The sequence below is a fragment of the Mollisia scopiformis genome (genome assembly GCF_001500285.1).
Source record: "Mollisia scopiformis unplaced genomic scaffold LY89scaffold_24, whole genome shotgun sequence".
Lineage (NCBI taxonomy): Eukaryota > Fungi > Ascomycota > Leotiomycetes > Helotiales > Mollisiaceae > Mollisia > Mollisia scopiformis.
Genome location: NW_017263604.1, coordinates 59,901 through 75,536, shown reverse-complemented (window position 1 = coordinate 75,536; position 15,636 = coordinate 59,901). Strand labels below are relative to the sequence as shown.

The window sequence follows — 15,636 nt, the reverse complement described above, 5'->3', positions numbered from 1 at the left end:
GAACTCAAATAACTTCAGAAATCACAACTGAACTAAGAACTTCTAACATCCCATTCACGTAGGCACCCTAAAAATCTATTGCACATCGACAACAAATCCTTCTCCAGCAGCCGGCCACCTTCACAGAAAACCTTTCCCGCATCAACTACTAATACATAGTCAAGCGCATGAGTCTACAAGCTTCATTAGTATACCAAGTATCGAATTCCGTCTTGGTTTACCCTTTTTCGTAATTTTTTGGTTGATTTATTGATGTTAAGAGTCGGAGGGTGGCTGGGGGAGGGAGATTTAGTTTTAGGCTAGCCTTAAATGGAGTTGAGTAGTTGGTGCCTGGTGAGGCTGCCATACAATACTCGATTGGCCATTATCTTATCAATTGTTGCATGTTCTCGTCGTTCATCTCATGCTGCGAGCGGATGGATACTACATGAAGGCTCAATGTTCGGCTGAGTAGTTTCAAGCCTTTATGACAATCATGAATGATAACATCTCAATTCTGTGATCCAATGTCGATTCGTCGAATATCGCAAGGCTGAACGGACAGAACATCTCGATGAAGGGCACACCAACCCTAGAATTTGCATCGAAGCCTTGGAACGAGCTCGTTCGTCAACATGATCAGCATTAAATATGGAGCTCGAAGCATCGATAAACTGGGCGAATTTATTTACAGTGCAAGCTTCCTTTCGAAGGGGGCCTGCTCAAGCATAACCATGAACCTTCAGCCACTCCAAGGTCACAGCCGCGTCTCTCTCCTTGTACGTAGCCCTGCCAAGAATGGTATCACTAACAACGTTCAAAGTACGGTCGTAACCTCGGTTGTCCTTGCCCTCAAAGAACTTCGCAATGCCCTTCTCAGTCTGCTTGTCGTTGAATTTATTCAGCGAGCATTTCACAAATCGATCAAGCACAACCATGTTCTTGCTGAGTTGTTCTCGAATGGATATCCAGTTGTCTTGAATATATTTCCAGAGTCCGTGCCGGGTTCGAGGATTGACGGCAAGAGCAATGGCACCAGTGTGCATGTCTTGGACAGCAACTTCGTTGAAGAGGAGTTTGAGGTAGTCTGGTAGAAGTTCGACGTCTTGGATTCGACCAAGAGCACGGAGAGCAATCTCTTTACCATCAATCGAGGTCGTCGTTTGCCACTCCTTCTTCAGAGCTGCAAACTCGTCCTTCCCGCCATTGCGAATTGCGATTCCCCAAACTGCACCCCGTAAGCTTGGATGAATGGCATCAGTGTTACCACCTTTATAACCTCCGAATCGTTGTTTCGCTTCAGCAATTGTCCTGAATTATTAGCAATGTTCAAACGCAGAAGGAGCTTATCGATACTTACTGCTCATGTCCGTTCAGCCCTGCAGTGAGAAGCAACAGCGAGCGCAATTGTGTAGTCAGGAAATCATCATTCGGAGATGACGCCCACCCGATTTTCTCAACGGCAGGTGTGATGAGCTTCAGTGTGAAGTTTTTCAATCCTTCTGAGATGGCGGCATCGTCGGCAAAGACAGACTTGACTGTTGCAAGTGAACCAAGAACTTGAGACCATACGAGATGATTCGTCTCAGATTGGAAGCCCTCCACAAAGGCAAGTAGACCAGGGGTAGCTGCTTCTCCAGACATTGCTAATGCTCCGGCATCACCCACCAAGCCTGATGTTTGTTAGCGTTTTCCTAGGTCAGAAGTTCCAACATTCCAAGGAGCTGGAACAACAAGAAGACCAGTCTGGATTTGAAGGAAATCGAAGAAAAAATGCATACCAATCTTGTCAGAGATTGTGAGACGATCAGTCTGCGAACCAAGCTTTGCGAGTCTGGCTGGAGGGTAATTTGTTCTGTAGAATCCAGAGTTCTCCTTATTGATCTTGTAATAGGAGTCATCAACCTCGCGAACGATGTCTTCCTTCTTCAAAAGAGCGATCGAGGCAACTTCTTTAGATCCGGATTTGCCTTCGAACCCAAGAGGAACCCACCAAGTTGTGGTATCATCTTCAGGCTTGACATCACCTGTAGAAAGATACCTGGATTGCTTTACACCAATCTGACCTAGCTCCTCACCAACGGTGAGAACAGGAAAGCCCATCTTTTGGATCCAAGGATCCATCAGTGCTGGAACATCTTGTCCCGAAGCTTTGCTGAGAGCGCTCCAAAGATCAGTAGTTTTTGCGTTCCCATAAGCATGGGCTTTGAGATAATCGCCAACACCTCTCAAGAACGTGTCCTGTCCAAGATGGCCAGCCAACATGCGAATAACGGAGCTGCCCTTGAGGTAACTGATAGAATCGAAAATCTGGTCGACATCAAGAGCATCCTTGACCGGAACTTCAATAGGGTGAGAGCTTCGCAGCGAGTCTAGAGTGAAAGCAGTTTGCATGCCCTCAGAGACAAATTGTGGCCAGACATGCCAGTCCGGATGGATCTTATCGGTAGCTAGCCATCCCACCCAGGTAGCGAAGCCCTCATTGAGCCAGAGCTCATTCCACCAGTCCATCGTCACGAGGTTACCGAACCATTGGTGAGCCAATTCGTGAGCAACAACATACGCGATTCGATTCTTGAATTTAGTATCCGAGGCCTTCTCATCGAACAGAACAGCAGTGGTTCGGTAGGTAATCAGACCCCAATTTTCCATCCTAGTAAAAGTCAGCAACAATAAGGGACAGGAGTATGAATGTAGTATTCATATCATGGACGCTGGAACATACGCGCCGTGAGACTATGAACGCCTCGGTTAGCAAAAATCTTTGAATAGGTGCTAGGAAAGACTTATGATAGGCTGAACAATCATCAGGCACAGGAACTTGAAGAAGGGAACTAAACTTACGAATTCATGAACAGCAAGTAGATCACACTTTGGGAGAGGATACTCGATCCCGAAGATATCTGAGAAGTAGTCGACAATTTGGGGAGCATGATCAAGTGCATATTGACCTTGGTGCTTCAAGCCTCTCGTCGTATAAACACGGACTGGTAAGTTCTTGCCTCCATATTTGCGTTTCGTAAAGTCTTCAATATATTCGAAGTCTCCAACAGCCCATGCGAGGAGGTAGGTACTCATGATAGGTGTTCTGTCAAAGGAAACCACCTTGAAGCCATCCTTGCTCTTCTTGATTTTCTTCTCGGGCATATTGCTCAATGCCACTTGATCTTCTGGTAATTCAATTTCGAAGTCAAATGTTGCCTTGAGATTTGGCTCGTCGAAACAAGGGAAAGCTCGACGAGCGTCACAGCTCTCGAATTGTGTCGAGAACATCACGTGGTTATCACCATCCTTGGGAACAGATGGAGCTGGAGTGACAGCCGGCTTGTACTTCGATCGATAAAATCCTGCCATATTGTTGTTAATAGTACCTTCAAACTTGATAACCAAAGATGCCTTCTCAGAGGTTGGTAGATCCTCCGCAAAGGACAGCGTAGCACGCTGTCTAGGAGCATCGTAGGAGATGTCGGTAGTCTTGAAGGTTTGCTGAGTCTTTGTATGCTCCAGAGCAACTTCCGCGCTGTGGATCTTCAATTGATGGGCATTCAAAGTGATCTCCTTGGATGTCTTGGTGATTTTAGAGAGAATGGTAACGGTTCCTTGATAGCTGAAACCCCCACCAAGCTCTAAATCATAAAGCGAGATATCATAGTTGACAGGCTTGACATTGCCCGGGAGAACGTCTCTGTCCGTAGCCATTGCAGCCTCAGAGGTATAGCTTCGGACGAACTTTGGTTTGAATCGAAGTAATGTGGAAGCTGAAGGAGGTACAAAGGTACGGCGCCCAGGATTCGTGAATGATTTGCCGTTTGATGGCTGGGCAAATGTTCGTGTTTGAAAAATGCAAAACAAGAAACGAAGATTCTTCTGTGGGAAAGGAGAAGAAAAAATGGAAGAAAACTTTTGGTGAAATCTGAACACCGAAACTAAATTAGAGCTTCGGTACATGAGTGAATTGGTGCAAGAAAGGAAGGACAAAGTTTGTGGTCTCACGAGGACCTGCCATACTGGGCCATATGGCTGGGAGTAAAAGTAGTGGGGTAGCGTCCTCAGCTCCTATTGGCCGGCTTTCTGCTCCTGCTAAATCCGCCAACGAGGCTGAAGCATCAACAAACATCTCTGGGACATCGATACTTTCTTCGACAATTCAAACACAGTCAGTCATAACAATGGCAGCTGGCCAGAAGCTCTATCCAAGAGCTACCGTCAAGAAGATTGTCAAGGCCCATTCGAAGCGGAACGTCAGCAAGAACGTCGATGTTTTGGTAAGAATTCTCGACGCGTCGCCCGATTTTCCTTATTGACTTTCTCTGCAGATATTTCTCGATTATGCGCTCTTCCTCCAGACGTACGCGACCCTCCTTCGACCTGCAAGACTACATTTGCGGTGATGGCATACACATTGGGGTTGATGGGCTGACAGTTGCATGTAGATTGATGAAGGAAGCCAGCATTAACGCAAAGCAGGCAGGAGAACGAGGTATCAGCGCGAAAAGCGTCAAGAAAGTCACAGCCGTATGTTGAAATATATAAGGCGTGGTGTCTACCATTGTAGCCACGGCTTGCTAATGCTTTCTCTAGCTGTCGCTCACGAAATTCAAGGGATGAGCCAACTTAATACAACAACGGGATTGGATGTGTGAATAAAATTATAGAGGAATGTCAACAGCAGAAAGCGTAATGCAGGATCTTCCAAAAGTAGAAGAAGGTGATTATGCAAGCAAGCAGCATCAGCTCGAGACTGATCGTCCTCACCACGAGGCTACAAGGCTGTGGATTGGTCAGGGGGTAGGAGAAGTTGACAACGCATCGTAAAAGTCGAAGCCCTGCAAACGTGCTCTCTTCAGAAGCCAAGAAATAAATATGTTCGGGACAAGGACTGCGATGCAGTCATATCCAGCAAAGCAAGATATCAAATGAATTAATAAATATTGACCATTCGTGCCGTGTGACTCCTCAATGGACTTCTCTCTAGTTCTTCTGTGTTCTCGCTTACAAGGTTTGCTCGATGGGAGCTTTGGGATATTTCCTCTTCAGAAAGGAAACTCTTTAACTCTTCAGATACAACTCATACCTACCCCCTACGTAAGTCAACACCTCCTAGAAGCCGATACTTCGATCTCGATATCTTATACCTCGCGAATTTTCCCACAAAAAAAATCTACACGCGACTCCGCAACGAGTCATTCTACCACAACTACCTCCCAAGCTCCCCAGATCGATACTCCACAAACCACACAAAATACGCACAATGGCTGCATCTGCCACACAAAACCCTCCCGTCAAGACTGAGTCGAAGTCTGCGAAGAAGAAGAAGAAGGCCAAGGCCGCTTCTTCGGAGTCTGAGGCTGTCAAGTCCCCAGCCGTCGCCGAGCTCAATACCCCAAGTGCTACCGCAGAGAGCAACAGTGGCGATGGTTCCTACGAGAGTCCCTACATCAAGGAGCTGTACAAGTGAGTGTCTATTGAACGCAGAGGGGAAGTGTTGACCTAACCTGTGCTTAGGAACATCCGCAATGTCAACAAGAAGATCGTGAGATTCCCGGTTCCATCCATTGTTACCCCATGTACTAATGCCTATGTTCTTAGACCAATGCCTCCAAAGTTGATAACGTCGTCGCTGCGAACCCTGGCAAATCCCTCGACGAGCTCGTATCCACCAAGCTGATCAATGCCGACCAAAAAGCACAGATCCTCAAGAAGCCAGCTCTCCAAGCATCTCTCACACAACTGGAGGAACAAATTGCCCAATATAAGAAGTTCGACCAGGAATACAAAGCTGCTTCCCAAGCCGAGAAGGCCGAGTTCGAGAAGACTCTAACAGAGCGTGCCAACAAGGAATTGGAGGAGGCTGTTTCTGCTGCCAAGGTTGAAGCTGAAGCTACTGCCGCAAAGGACCAACAAGACAACTTGCTGCTCCTCTCACAATTCTTGAAGTTGGCTGCTATCAGAAGAAGCGAGGAGGAAGTTGCAGAGCTGGAGGAGAGCAAGGCCCTTGAGGGTCTGCTTGGTCAAGTTTACCATGGTGACTCTACTGCTGTGTCTGCTATGATGAACTTGATTCAAGGTAGCAGCGAGAAGGTCAAGTCTGTCAATGGAGAGGTGCTCGATGTCGATTGTAAGGCTGGATAATTCTTCCTCCAGATGTACATGCTAACTTTACATAGTTGCCCATCTCAAGGAAATCGCATCGGTCATCCCACCAACGATCATGCCCGCCCCAGAAGCCGAGGAAGAAGAAGTTGAGGAGGAGCCTGCTGCTGCCACCACAGAGTATCCAGTTGAGAGCGATCCTACAATTGCCAATGCTGGACTGACTGAGCTCGACGAACCTACAACCGCCACATTGACCAACGGCCATACTGAGTCGACTTTGGAAGGTCAAGGCATTCCAGCCAACGCGGGTTTTGGTGACGGAGCTGCCAATGCTGCAGCGGAGGCCAACTGGGACCAAAGCAATGACCTGTCGACATCTCAAGAATGGGTCGAGGTACCTCGTGATGCCACTGAGACCGACACAGGAGTGACTGCTACGCCGGCTGCTCCATCTCAAGTCCAAAGCTGGGCCGATGACCAACCAGATAGTCCAGTATGTATCTTGTCTACACAATTCATTTCTATACTAACTGCTACACAGCCTGCCGCACCAGCATCAAACCCCAATGACGGCTTCCAGGAGATTCAACGAAATCGAGGTGGTCGAGGCAACTTCCGTGGCGGTCGAGGTCGTGCTGATGGATTCAGCCGCGGTGGACGAGGCTCATTCCGAGGCGATGTCTACCGTGGACGAGGACGAGGTGGTGGCGGTGCCAATGGCCCACGAGGAGGCGCACGCCGTGCCGAAGAATCATAAACCACACCTCTGATCTGAGCTCTTGTTCGTTCCGACGACTCATACATCAGCTCAGTCCACAAACTGTAATATCTCCTTGCTTGGTTTTGCAGCATTCTCGGCGGGCGAAACTGGTACGTAGCGGCATTGCATTTGTGTCTATCATGACTGGTTTCACTGGTCCTTTGGGGTGTTATTTCGACATTGCATTCAAAACAAAACAACCTCATTGCTGGCATTTTTCTTTCTCGGTGCGCGTCTTCTCTTCCGGATCTGATCTGAATAGATAGAGGTTGGGACGGATGGGGAAAAAAAGTTTGTAAAAGCATGGGTGGTGTGGGTTGTCTACTTTACCTGGTAGCTGCTGCATAATGCGTCAATGACAAATGACTGAACCAAAAGTACGATTATATTGAGTGACAGATGATTGGTGATTTGACGAAGTGATCTTTACTTTCTATTTCATTTGTCATTTCGTTTTTGGGATTTGATACGGACGTGCTTCAAATAGAGGCCAGGCATTTACGAAGCCGGAGAGCAATCAGTTATGGTCTTCGTCCCCCGAAGGCATATCATCGGTTATACTTACAAACATCGTGCCCGGCACAGTGTTCAGTGAATATAGGGAGATTTTAGAATTCTGGCTGTTGTGAATCAGTGAAGCTTTTTCAATTGCTTGCTTGCTTGCTAGGCAGGTAGGAAGGAGATCCAGTGAATTATCCAATTTTCTAGTTACTCATCTTGTTGTTTCTACGATTTTGTATAAATTAAAAGTCTCTGTCTCGAAGCTCAACCAAGCTTGAGCACTACCGTCGAAGGTCTCCCTCAACTGGGCCGGGACGCCCCTCTATGCTTAGTCTTTGCTCTTCGTATGCCATTTTCTTCCCCCATACTAGTCCTACTTAAGTATTTCCCAGCATCAGTGTCATATCCACCACTTTGATTTGCTTGCTATTCAATTATTGTTGTCATCTCTCCGAGTTTCGTTGTCAATCTAAACACCTTCACCGCATACTTGACAACAGCCTGTCCTTTCAAAACAATCCGTAACAAACACACGCGTCCGCGAAAAAACACCACAATCGCAACGAGACTGACGTTTCTTGTCAGACGGTACCAAGCGACAAATACGCCAGGCGCTAAGGCGTCCATCTTCCCTCTGACGGCGGGGAGATTCCGAATCTTGAGTTTAGATTGATTTCTGAAGAAGGGACGATGGTTTGTTCATATAGGGAGGTCGAAGCGAGATTTTCGCTTCGAGAATTGGCTTGGATTGGAAGACGGCGGAGTTTGGAAGGCGAATCTTGTTTCTCTCCTTTCGTTCTTGGATTGCAAACTCACGAGGTTCTTCTGCGGTGGATATAGCTAGTTCTAATTCTTTTCTTTTTCTTTAATTACTCATTATTTCTTTTTGTAATTTGTATTTTCCTTTGATATTTGGAAAATATTCGTTTATAAGGCTTTGGTAAAAGAAATCTAGTTTAGTGCTATGGTCGGCTATAACGAGGGTATTTAAGTCAGCTAACACTTAGGGAGCGGACTGTTTCAGGTCGGACATGGTAGATATGATTTATCGAAAATCGACCTTCGTTCTCAAGGGATCTAATTCTGCTTGCAAGAGCTCAGCACATCGACATTGCTCCCGCTGTTGCCCTTCCTACCCCGCAACCGAATATACCTCGTCCTGCCATCAAAGTCAAAGCAGCCACGTTCGCTGTCTTTACAACCCTCTACAACAGAACACAAGCTCGGGGAAGTATCGACTGGGTAGTATTTGAGGCTGCAATGTGAATTGGAAGTGATGTCAAACAGAGTTGAACCGTCTGAAGGTGAATAGTGCTAGATCAATGACGGACAAATCTGCGGAATCGTGCAGTGGTGAATAACGGGCTCTAGAAAAAAAGCTTCTTCCACGTCTCTGTCTATTAATACAATGCGGCCGCCCACTCCGCTTCTTCTTTTTTCAACGAGCAGGATCGTGGCGATTACGTTCCGTACCCTCAACTCTGTCAACAACCCGCAGTGAGCTAGGTTACAAGGTTCCTAGGCCAGGTACAAATATGCTTCAAAACAACGAACTTATTTTTTGTTTTTCCTTTTCTTTATTGTTATTATTGTTGTTGTCAAGTTATTGAGTGTTATTAATTTAGAAATTGCTTTTTGTTTTTATAGTCTTTGTAAATAAATACAATAATCACAGCATATTCCTTGCTTTGCTGTATATCTAAATAGCTAATTGTTATCACATTGGATTGTCTGAAGGTGAATAGTGCTAAATCAATGATAAATAATATTTGCAAAATGTGTCGTAGTAAATAATAGGCTCTAGAAAAAAAAAAGCACACTTTATCTTTCCACGTTTCTATCTATAATACAACGCGGCCGACCTCCCGCTTCTTCTCTTCTTCTCAACAAGTACCAGAAGCCTTATCCTATGCGGAGCAGGATAGCAGCATTCAAATTGCGTATCCACCTCAACTCCGTCAAGAACCGACCCGCAGTGAGCCAGGCTACAAGGTTCCCGATGACCTGGCGAGATACAGACATGCTTCAAAATAAAGGAATTGTCTTTCTTACCTAGGTAATCGTTATTGTTGTTGTTGTTAAATCACTGAGTGCTGTCAATTTCGAAACTGCCTTCCTTTTCTACAGTCTTTATAAATGAGCATGACAACCACGGCACTTTCCCTACCTTTTTGCAAGTCTAAACAGCAAGCTAGCTATTCCATCAATCTAGTAAAGAACTTGGATTTTGTCCAATGAATCTTGTCAAGTGTCTCATCAACCTTTTTCGTCTCTAGTATTGCCAATTTTTTGAGGCTTTTATATCCTCTTCGACTATCGTAAGCTCACTTTCTATCTTTAGAAAGGTATATAAACCCACATCCGCATGGTCTAACGCTTTTGGGAAATCAAGATACCTTGGATATCGATTCATGCTCCCAGCAGAACATGCAGCGGCTATGACTGGTGTTGATTGTTCTGGGATACGCCAGACATTGTGCTGTGATGCCTTGCTTACTGACCAAGAAAGGAAATCATATCGTCCGGAACTTTGATAGTTGAGAAGGAGGATTGATTGCTGTCATTTTGTCTATTGTTGTCAAGACTTTTGACGGCTGCGGATGGTGAAAAGTTTGAACGTGGGGAAACTTTGGAACACTTTATGCTATCATATGTCTGTGGTAAAGCAAGAACAATGAGATTGCCATTATTGTTTGTCAGTTTCCTACAATTATCTGAGGGCTGAAGCAGCTTTGGATTAACATAAGCATCTCGGTCATTGCTCCATCTCAGACCTTGTTAACCTGGAAATAAAACCTAGGATCGAGGATTATCCACGCACTTTCACGACATATCTCTACAATGAGCTGTAGATACGTTTCGAGCATTCAGAATATAAATTGAGGGCAGAAGACATATTTCAATACTTTTTTTCTTCGAAGATATACTCCGTCCACGTGATAGTCACTGGTGCTTATGTAAGCACTCTTAACTTGTGAGGACCTGAGCTATTTTCACCGAGGAGAAATAGCACCCAACCGGCTCAACAGCCCAAAATCTGGCCACCAATCACAGAGCCTATCAATTACCTTACATCACACGATTTGCTTCTTCCGATCGTAGATCTCCGTCGCGTGGAAATGTCCAATTTTTGCTTGTTGAACGGCACGTATAGCCTTATCGTAAGTTGATGATTGAAAGGTAGGTAGTGTATTCTCTCTTGATTATCTTGCTTGGTTTCGGCAAGGTATCTTTCTTGGCTCGTTGAAATATATTTTCTTTGCTCTGCTGTTCCTGTGGTAAGATGGGATCTCCTGTTGCAATGACCGACACGGAGCACTTTAGTCCTTACCGTGCGGATGGGAAGCTGGTGAGTTTGGCATTACTGGGCCATACATTGGGATGAGATTGACGAGAGCTGCATAGTATGGCTTCGTGTGCATCGTTACTGGAGCACAGCAACCTGTCGGACATGCGATTGTGGAAGAATTGGCAGGTTCGTGCCCCTCATTGACCCCGCGTTCCCCATACAGGCTCGAGACATTGAACGATTGCTGATGTTTATAGCTCACGGAGCTGCCTGCATATACGGTATGTCCAAAAGTTACTGTCGATAGCTGCTCTACATACGAAATGTCCCCTCTTCAATTGAACAACTTTGTCTGACGAATTCCAGCCTGCGACAAGGGAACGAGCTCCTCATACACAGCTCTAATTGAGAGTGTTGCCAAGGCATACCCGAACACGAAGGTCATAGGATACCCGTTCAACGTTGCAAAGGAGGATGAAACATTGGGATTGATTGACGATGTCCTGAATAGTTGGGGTCGTCTCGATGTCTGGGTCTGCTCTGCAGGTCTTCTTGGTCCACCTTCCCTCGAAGCTACCACACCAGCAGATCTGCAGAAGTGCTTTGAAGCCAATTCCATGGCACCGTTCTTCGCACTGAAGTATGCGCCACCTGCGATGGGAAAGCTATGCTCGAAGCAAGGGTATCCGAATGCGGCACCTAAGGACCAGAAGTACGGAAGCATAATTGTGGTTAGTTCTGTTGCAAGTACATATGGAGGGTGTTGGGGTCCTTGCTATACAATGTCATCGCATGCAGCGTTGGGTGTTGTAAGAGCTGGTGTTGCGGTTTTGAAAGGTGTGTGCCGTTTCTACAGATTGTATGGAAGAAGACCGCTGATTGTAACATAATGCAGGAAGTGGTGTGAGGATCAATTGCATTTCTCCGGGCCAGATTGATGCAGGTGTTGACCTCCAAAGCGTGAGTTCAGAGGGTTCAGTACTTTGGTACCAAGCTGACTAGTATATAAGTTCGACATGCGGGGCATGACTGCACAATTTCCACCTGCAAGCTTGCAGTCGAAGGAGGTAAGTTGGTCCAGGATCTCCCCAATACATATTTTGACTGTTCTGCAGACTCAGAAGAGGGATATTGGGTTGGAACGCTCTGGGTTGCCTGTTGAAGTGGGTCGTGTAGCTGGTTTCCTTGCAAGCGGCTTCAGTAGCTATATAACGGGTGCAAATATGGTAGTAGATGGAGGTGCATCAGTGATGAATCCGTTGACTGTTCCAATTTAGTATCTTACATCTTCCAATTCAAAATATAGACGCTTCGCTAGGTGTTATTCAAAGTGCAAATGACTCGCGGTGCCATGCGAAGTGGGGGGAGGTCGATCCCAAATGATATCGTCACACATGAGAAGCAAAAAGATGTGCAATCTTATGCTGAACATTCCATAGAGGAGAAATATTAAATTGTTGTCCAGAACGTCGTTCCTTCCTAATACGGGATACTCCGGCCACTAAATCCGTCATATTTGTGTCTCTCTCGACGTATTTCTACCACTCTCCCTCCCACCTACAGTATGTCCACCTCCATACTCTCTTCCACCGACGAAGCGCACGTCTCTCAGACCTGCAAAGCCTACTCTCTTGAGTCGACCCAGTTCCACGCACTCCACTCACGCAGCGCAGGTGCCAAAGCTACTGCATACTGCCCCTACTCTCAATTCCGCGTCGGGGCCTCGATTCTCACAGACGACGGCCAATATATCGATGGCGCGAATGTAGAGAATGCCTCATATCCAGTTGGAACATGTGCTGAGCGAGTGGCGTTTGGGAAAGCTATAACGGAGGGGCACAAGAAGTTCAAGGCGATTGCAGTCGCAACAGACATCAGCCCGCCAGCCAGCCCATGCGGGATGTGTAGGCAGTTGTGAGCATCCCAGTGATCCTAAATTCCTGTATTGGAGGATTTAGGTGTCTGCGAAAAGATATCATGGTATTGCGGGTTTGCTGGAGGTCTGGCTGACGTTGAGGATTGGTAGTATCCGCGAGTTCTGCGAGCTTCAGACTCCTATCATCATGTTTGATAAAGATGGCAATTTTGTGGTCATGAGACTGGAGCAGGTATGTGCCGTGCCATGTGTACAGGTATCGTATGCGTATCGACTGACTGCCTTTAGTTGCTTCCACTCTCATTCGGTCCAGAAGCACTCCCACGTCCAGGATCGCTGCCAGCGCGAGGCTGATATTCATATCTGCTATGATTTACATGTGAAATGGGGCTATACAGGTGGGCATATGGAATTTATCCGGCGTACAGAGAGGCTATGAGCGATCAGATCTTATTGGGGGAACGGGGAGGGTTTCATAGAGGTGCATTTCCACCCTGCATTAAGACCACCATTTGACGAATCAACGACTATCTTTACCATCCTCTAAAAAGATGTCCACGGTGGTATCAACCAGCATATGTGCTTCTCTGCCCAAATATCTGAGCCTCTGACTCGATGCTGTACGCGACACTTCTCTTTCTCCCGATTTTGCTTCTGCTTCTGGTGCTATCAAGCTTTCTTAGAGGCCGCATAATAACGGTCCTCAGTTCGAAAGCTGAAAATATATGCATATAAATCATGGAGATTTTCTCTTGATGTAACACTCGAGCAAGCAAGCGTGATTGTGGTGTTGGTCTTGCAAGCTCTCTCAGTCTGGGCTCGAAGGAATGGGATTGACCAACCCAAATCAGTTCATTCAGCGACTCCGGTTCATATTGCCCTTTGGCGTTGCGAATATGGACTACAATCTGCATGCATTTATTTGTCACCGAGTCTCACTCCCCACAGAACTCCAGAGCAGTCTTCGTACGGAGGCAAGTCTCAAGCTCGCAACAATAACATACAGCGAAGTGTCCATAGGATGCTTCACTATCAGTCCTTTCATACCAAAGTATAGTAGGTACATGTAAAGTTATGACATTGAGCATGGCTGAAGCTTAAGAGATGTATGGCTGTCACATTCACTTTCTCTAGGTCATACAGATAAAGTACATATGGAGAGATCCACTTTTGCTATTCACTCGAGCTTTTCCTCTCCCCTTTTACCAAATTAGATCCATGTCACCACCAGCCAACGAATATAGCTCTACCAAAGACCGATAGGACTTAGTCTTTGGTCGTGCAGCCTCATGAAGGTGGAATGCTGTTTCGTTCTCGAACTCGCCACGTTAGGCTCAAGTTTCACAGAATGACAACTTGAATGTCTACCATTTTTCGAGAACGAAGTCAACGTCAAGAAAATAGTCTAGTCCATGTCTACAAAGCAGACTATGAATCCAGAGACTGTGACAATCACCAGAGTTACAACCACTTTGACCTTGCCCTTGGACAAGGTGGTGTTGGCACGTGACGCCGCTGCGCTTACCTGCGCTTCACTTTAACCTCACTCATCCTCATTCGTTTCTATTCTGTGCTCCACCTCGTAACCCTTGCTCACCTATCTTGCCTAGGGTTTACTTATCCTTGGTCTCGCGGCTATTAAGACTGTCAACTCCTAGGAAAAGGGATTCAGAGCAGCTAGAACGAGCTCCAGGAAGTTTGCATCAGTCCCCATTGTCGAGCGCCGAAGTCATAGCATCGGACTGTTATTACCATAACAGCTTCACTTTTTGATGTGGCTAGAATCCGGTTTCTTCACCCCGTTCGTAACATTTTTAGACTGCCCAAATAGAACTTGTCTCGATCAATTACATTCCACAATCGGCTATAGTGCTTGCCCCTATTCTGACAGCTTTACAACGATATACTTGTACGCTTGGTACTTTTGCTTCCTCCCTCATTTCCCTTGGTGGAGGTAAGTCTTTTCCAATTTATTTTCAACCTAGCAATCAATTTCAGATCCTTCCGAAGCTTATCTATCACCAGAGACACCATGAAGACATTAGGCTTGCTCGGTGGCATGAGCTGGGAGTCCACCGTAACTTACTATCAAGAAATCAATCGTCGAGTGCGACAAGTCAAAGGCGGTCTGCATTCCGCTCGTTGTATCGTCTTTTCCTTCGACTTTGCGGAGATCGAAGAACTCCAGCATGCGGGAAAGTGGGATGAAGCAGGCCTGCTGCTGGACGAAGCAGCCGTGAAGCTGAAGCTGGCGGGCGCAGAGGGGATTGTGCTGTGCTCCAACACCATGCACTTCATCTCGCTTAACATCGAGAGCGCCTCCCAACTCCCTCTCATTCACATCGTCGACCCCACGGCCCGGGCCATCTTGAAAAAGGGGTATAAATGTGTCGGCCTCTTGGGCACGCGTTTTACTATGGAGAAAGACTTCTACAAAGCCCGACTCACGGAAGAGTTCGGGCTACGCGTCATTGTCCCGGAGGAGGAAGGTCGAGCAACTGTACATGATGTGATATATACCGAGCTCTGTAACGGCATAATCAACGAGACATCACGGGAGAAATATTATAAGATTATTGCCGACCTCAAAAAGGCAGGCGCAGATTGTCTCATTCTAGGTTGCACGGAAATAGGGCTATTGGTAGATGAGGGCGGCAGTGAGCTGCCGGTGTTTGATACTGCTCACATTCACGCGATAGCTGCTGCTGACTGGGCAATGGGAATTGAAGGTCGAAAGGAGAACAAATCGCTTATCCTGTAACGATATACCAAAATTCAGCCACTTAGAGCCGAGCCCCCCAAAAATCATAGAAAATTTTGACAAAACATTAACAATTCATCATGATGAGACAGGTCATGATGAATGCTTAGTACAAGGGCGAACCATTATTTCTCCTTAGCGGCCTCTTTTCGTAATGGGTATTTAACCATTGCTACTCCGGCCTTGCTTTGTTTTGAGCGATTACTGTCTCTTAAATCTATATGCTCTAACTCGGCTGCTAATTCTGGGACTAAAAATTGCTTATTCGAATCTATATGGGAGTTAGTTCGAGCTAAGCCAAAAGAAGGAGCCAGCGACTTACGTAGGACGAGCGATGGTAAAAGTGAATGGATGGTGCAGGCAAGACAATTACC

At 46.3% G+C, this 15,636-nt stretch overlaps 6 protein-coding genes across 6 annotated transcripts; 5 read left to right on the top strand and 1 right to left on the bottom strand.

The window, feature by feature from the left end:
• Positions 1-474: 474 nt before the first annotated feature.
• On the bottom strand, positions 475-3,956 carry LY89DRAFT_688976 (aminopeptidase-like protein). Its single transcript, XM_018215819.1, has 5 exons — positions 2,824-3,956; positions 2,705-2,715; positions 1,761-2,632; positions 1,340-1,652; positions 475-1,290 (listed from the first exon to the last, which is right to left on the bottom strand). The coding sequence occupies exons 1-5, from the start codon at positions 3,676-3,678 to the stop codon at positions 702-704; spliced, it is 2,640 nt and encodes an 879-aa protein (XP_018065368.1). The 5' UTR covers positions 3,679-3,956; the 3' UTR covers positions 475-701.
• A 142-nt stretch (positions 3,957-4,098) lies between these two features.
• LY89DRAFT_688974 (uncharacterized protein) lies at positions 4,099-4,897 on the top strand. Its single transcript, XM_018215818.1, has 4 exons — positions 4,099-4,244; positions 4,296-4,327; positions 4,413-4,494; positions 4,561-4,897. Exons 1-4 carry the CDS (start codon positions 4,149-4,151, stop codon positions 4,585-4,587), a joined length of 237 nt encoding a protein of 78 aa, XP_018065367.1. The 5' UTR covers positions 4,099-4,148; the 3' UTR covers positions 4,588-4,897.
• A 333-nt stretch (positions 4,898-5,230) lies between these two features.
• Positions 5,231-6,805, top strand: LY89DRAFT_625380 (uncharacterized protein; the record flags this gene model as incomplete). Its single annotated transcript, XM_018211072.1, has 4 exons — positions 5,231-5,433; positions 5,485-5,512; positions 5,569-6,097; positions 6,147-6,805. Coding segments are annotated over 4 exons (1,419 nt in total), but the record flags the coding sequence as incomplete, so codon positions are not given.
• A 3,618-nt stretch (positions 6,806-10,423) lies between these two features.
• LY89DRAFT_786673 (NAD(P)-binding protein) lies at positions 10,424-11,902 on the top strand (the record flags this gene model as incomplete). Its single annotated transcript, XM_018223008.1, has 7 exons — positions 10,424-10,685; positions 10,742-10,811; positions 10,883-10,906; positions 10,992-11,462; positions 11,521-11,585; positions 11,636-11,692; positions 11,741-11,902. Exons 1-7 carry the CDS (start codon positions 10,620-10,622, stop codon positions 11,900-11,902), a joined length of 915 nt encoding a protein of 304 aa, XP_018065365.1. The 5' UTR covers positions 10,424-10,619.
• Positions 11,903-12,057: 155 nt separating this feature from the next.
• On the top strand, positions 12,058-13,043 carry LY89DRAFT_688971 (cytidine deaminase). The gene is made up of 3 exons (XM_018215817.1): positions 12,058-12,539; positions 12,652-12,733; positions 12,790-13,043. Exons 1-3 carry the CDS (start codon positions 12,190-12,192, stop codon positions 12,853-12,855), a joined length of 498 nt encoding a protein of 165 aa, XP_018065364.1. The 5' UTR covers positions 12,058-12,189; the 3' UTR covers positions 12,856-13,043.
• Positions 13,044-14,035: 992 nt separating this feature from the next.
• LY89DRAFT_688970 (aspartate racemase) lies at positions 14,036-15,321 on the top strand. The gene is made up of 2 exons (XM_018215816.1): positions 14,036-14,455; positions 14,527-15,321. Exon 2 carries the CDS (start codon positions 14,534-14,536, stop codon positions 15,260-15,262), a length of 729 nt encoding a protein of 242 aa, XP_018065363.1. The 5' UTR covers positions 14,036-14,455; positions 14,527-14,533; the 3' UTR covers positions 15,263-15,321.
• The last annotated feature ends 315 nt before the right edge of the window (positions 15,322-15,636 follow it).

What these genes read in the sequence shown, in the direction of transcription:
- LY89DRAFT_688976 (XM_018215819.1), bottom strand. Translation starts at nt 3,678, where the DNA reads ATGGCTACGGACAGAGACGTTCTCCCGGGCAATGTCAAGCCTGTCAAC. An exon ending in CACAATCTCTGACAAGATTG is followed by an intron (nt 1,653 to 1,760) that starts GTATGCATTTTT and finishes AACAAACATCAG; the next exon opens with GCTTGGTGGGTGATGCCGGA. An exon ending in GGGCTGAACGGACATGAGCA is followed by an intron (nt 1,291 to 1,339) that starts GTAAGTATCGAT and finishes CTAATAATTCAG; the next exon opens with GACAATTGCTGAAGCGAAAC.
- LY89DRAFT_688974 (XM_018215818.1), top strand. Translation starts at nt 4,149, where the DNA reads ATGGCAGCTGGCCAGAAGCTCTATCCAAGAGCTACCGTCAAGAAGATT. An exon ending in TATGCGCTCTTCCTCCAGAC is followed by an intron (nt 4,328 to 4,412) that starts GTACGCGACCCT and finishes AGTTGCATGTAG; the next exon opens with ATTGATGAAGGAAGCCAGCA. An exon ending in GCGTCAAGAAAGTCACAGCC is followed by an intron (nt 4,495 to 4,560) that starts GTATGTTGAAAT and finishes TGCTTTCTCTAG; the next exon opens with CTGTCGCTCACGAAATTCAA.
- LY89DRAFT_688971 (XM_018215817.1), top strand. Translation starts at nt 12,190, where the DNA reads ATGTCCACCTCCATACTCTCTTCCACCGACGAAGCGCACGTCTCTCAG. An exon ending in TGCGGGATGTGTAGGCAGTT is followed by an intron (nt 12,540 to 12,651) that starts GTGAGCATCCCA and finishes GAGGATTGGTAG; the next exon opens with TATCCGCGAGTTCTGCGAGC. An exon ending in TGGTCATGAGACTGGAGCAG is followed by an intron (nt 12,734 to 12,789) that starts GTATGTGCCGTG and finishes GACTGCCTTTAG; the next exon opens with TTGCTTCCACTCTCATTCGG.
- LY89DRAFT_688970 (XM_018215816.1), top strand. Translation starts at nt 14,534, where the DNA reads ATGAAGACATTAGGCTTGCTCGGTGGCATGAGCTGGGAGTCCACCGTA.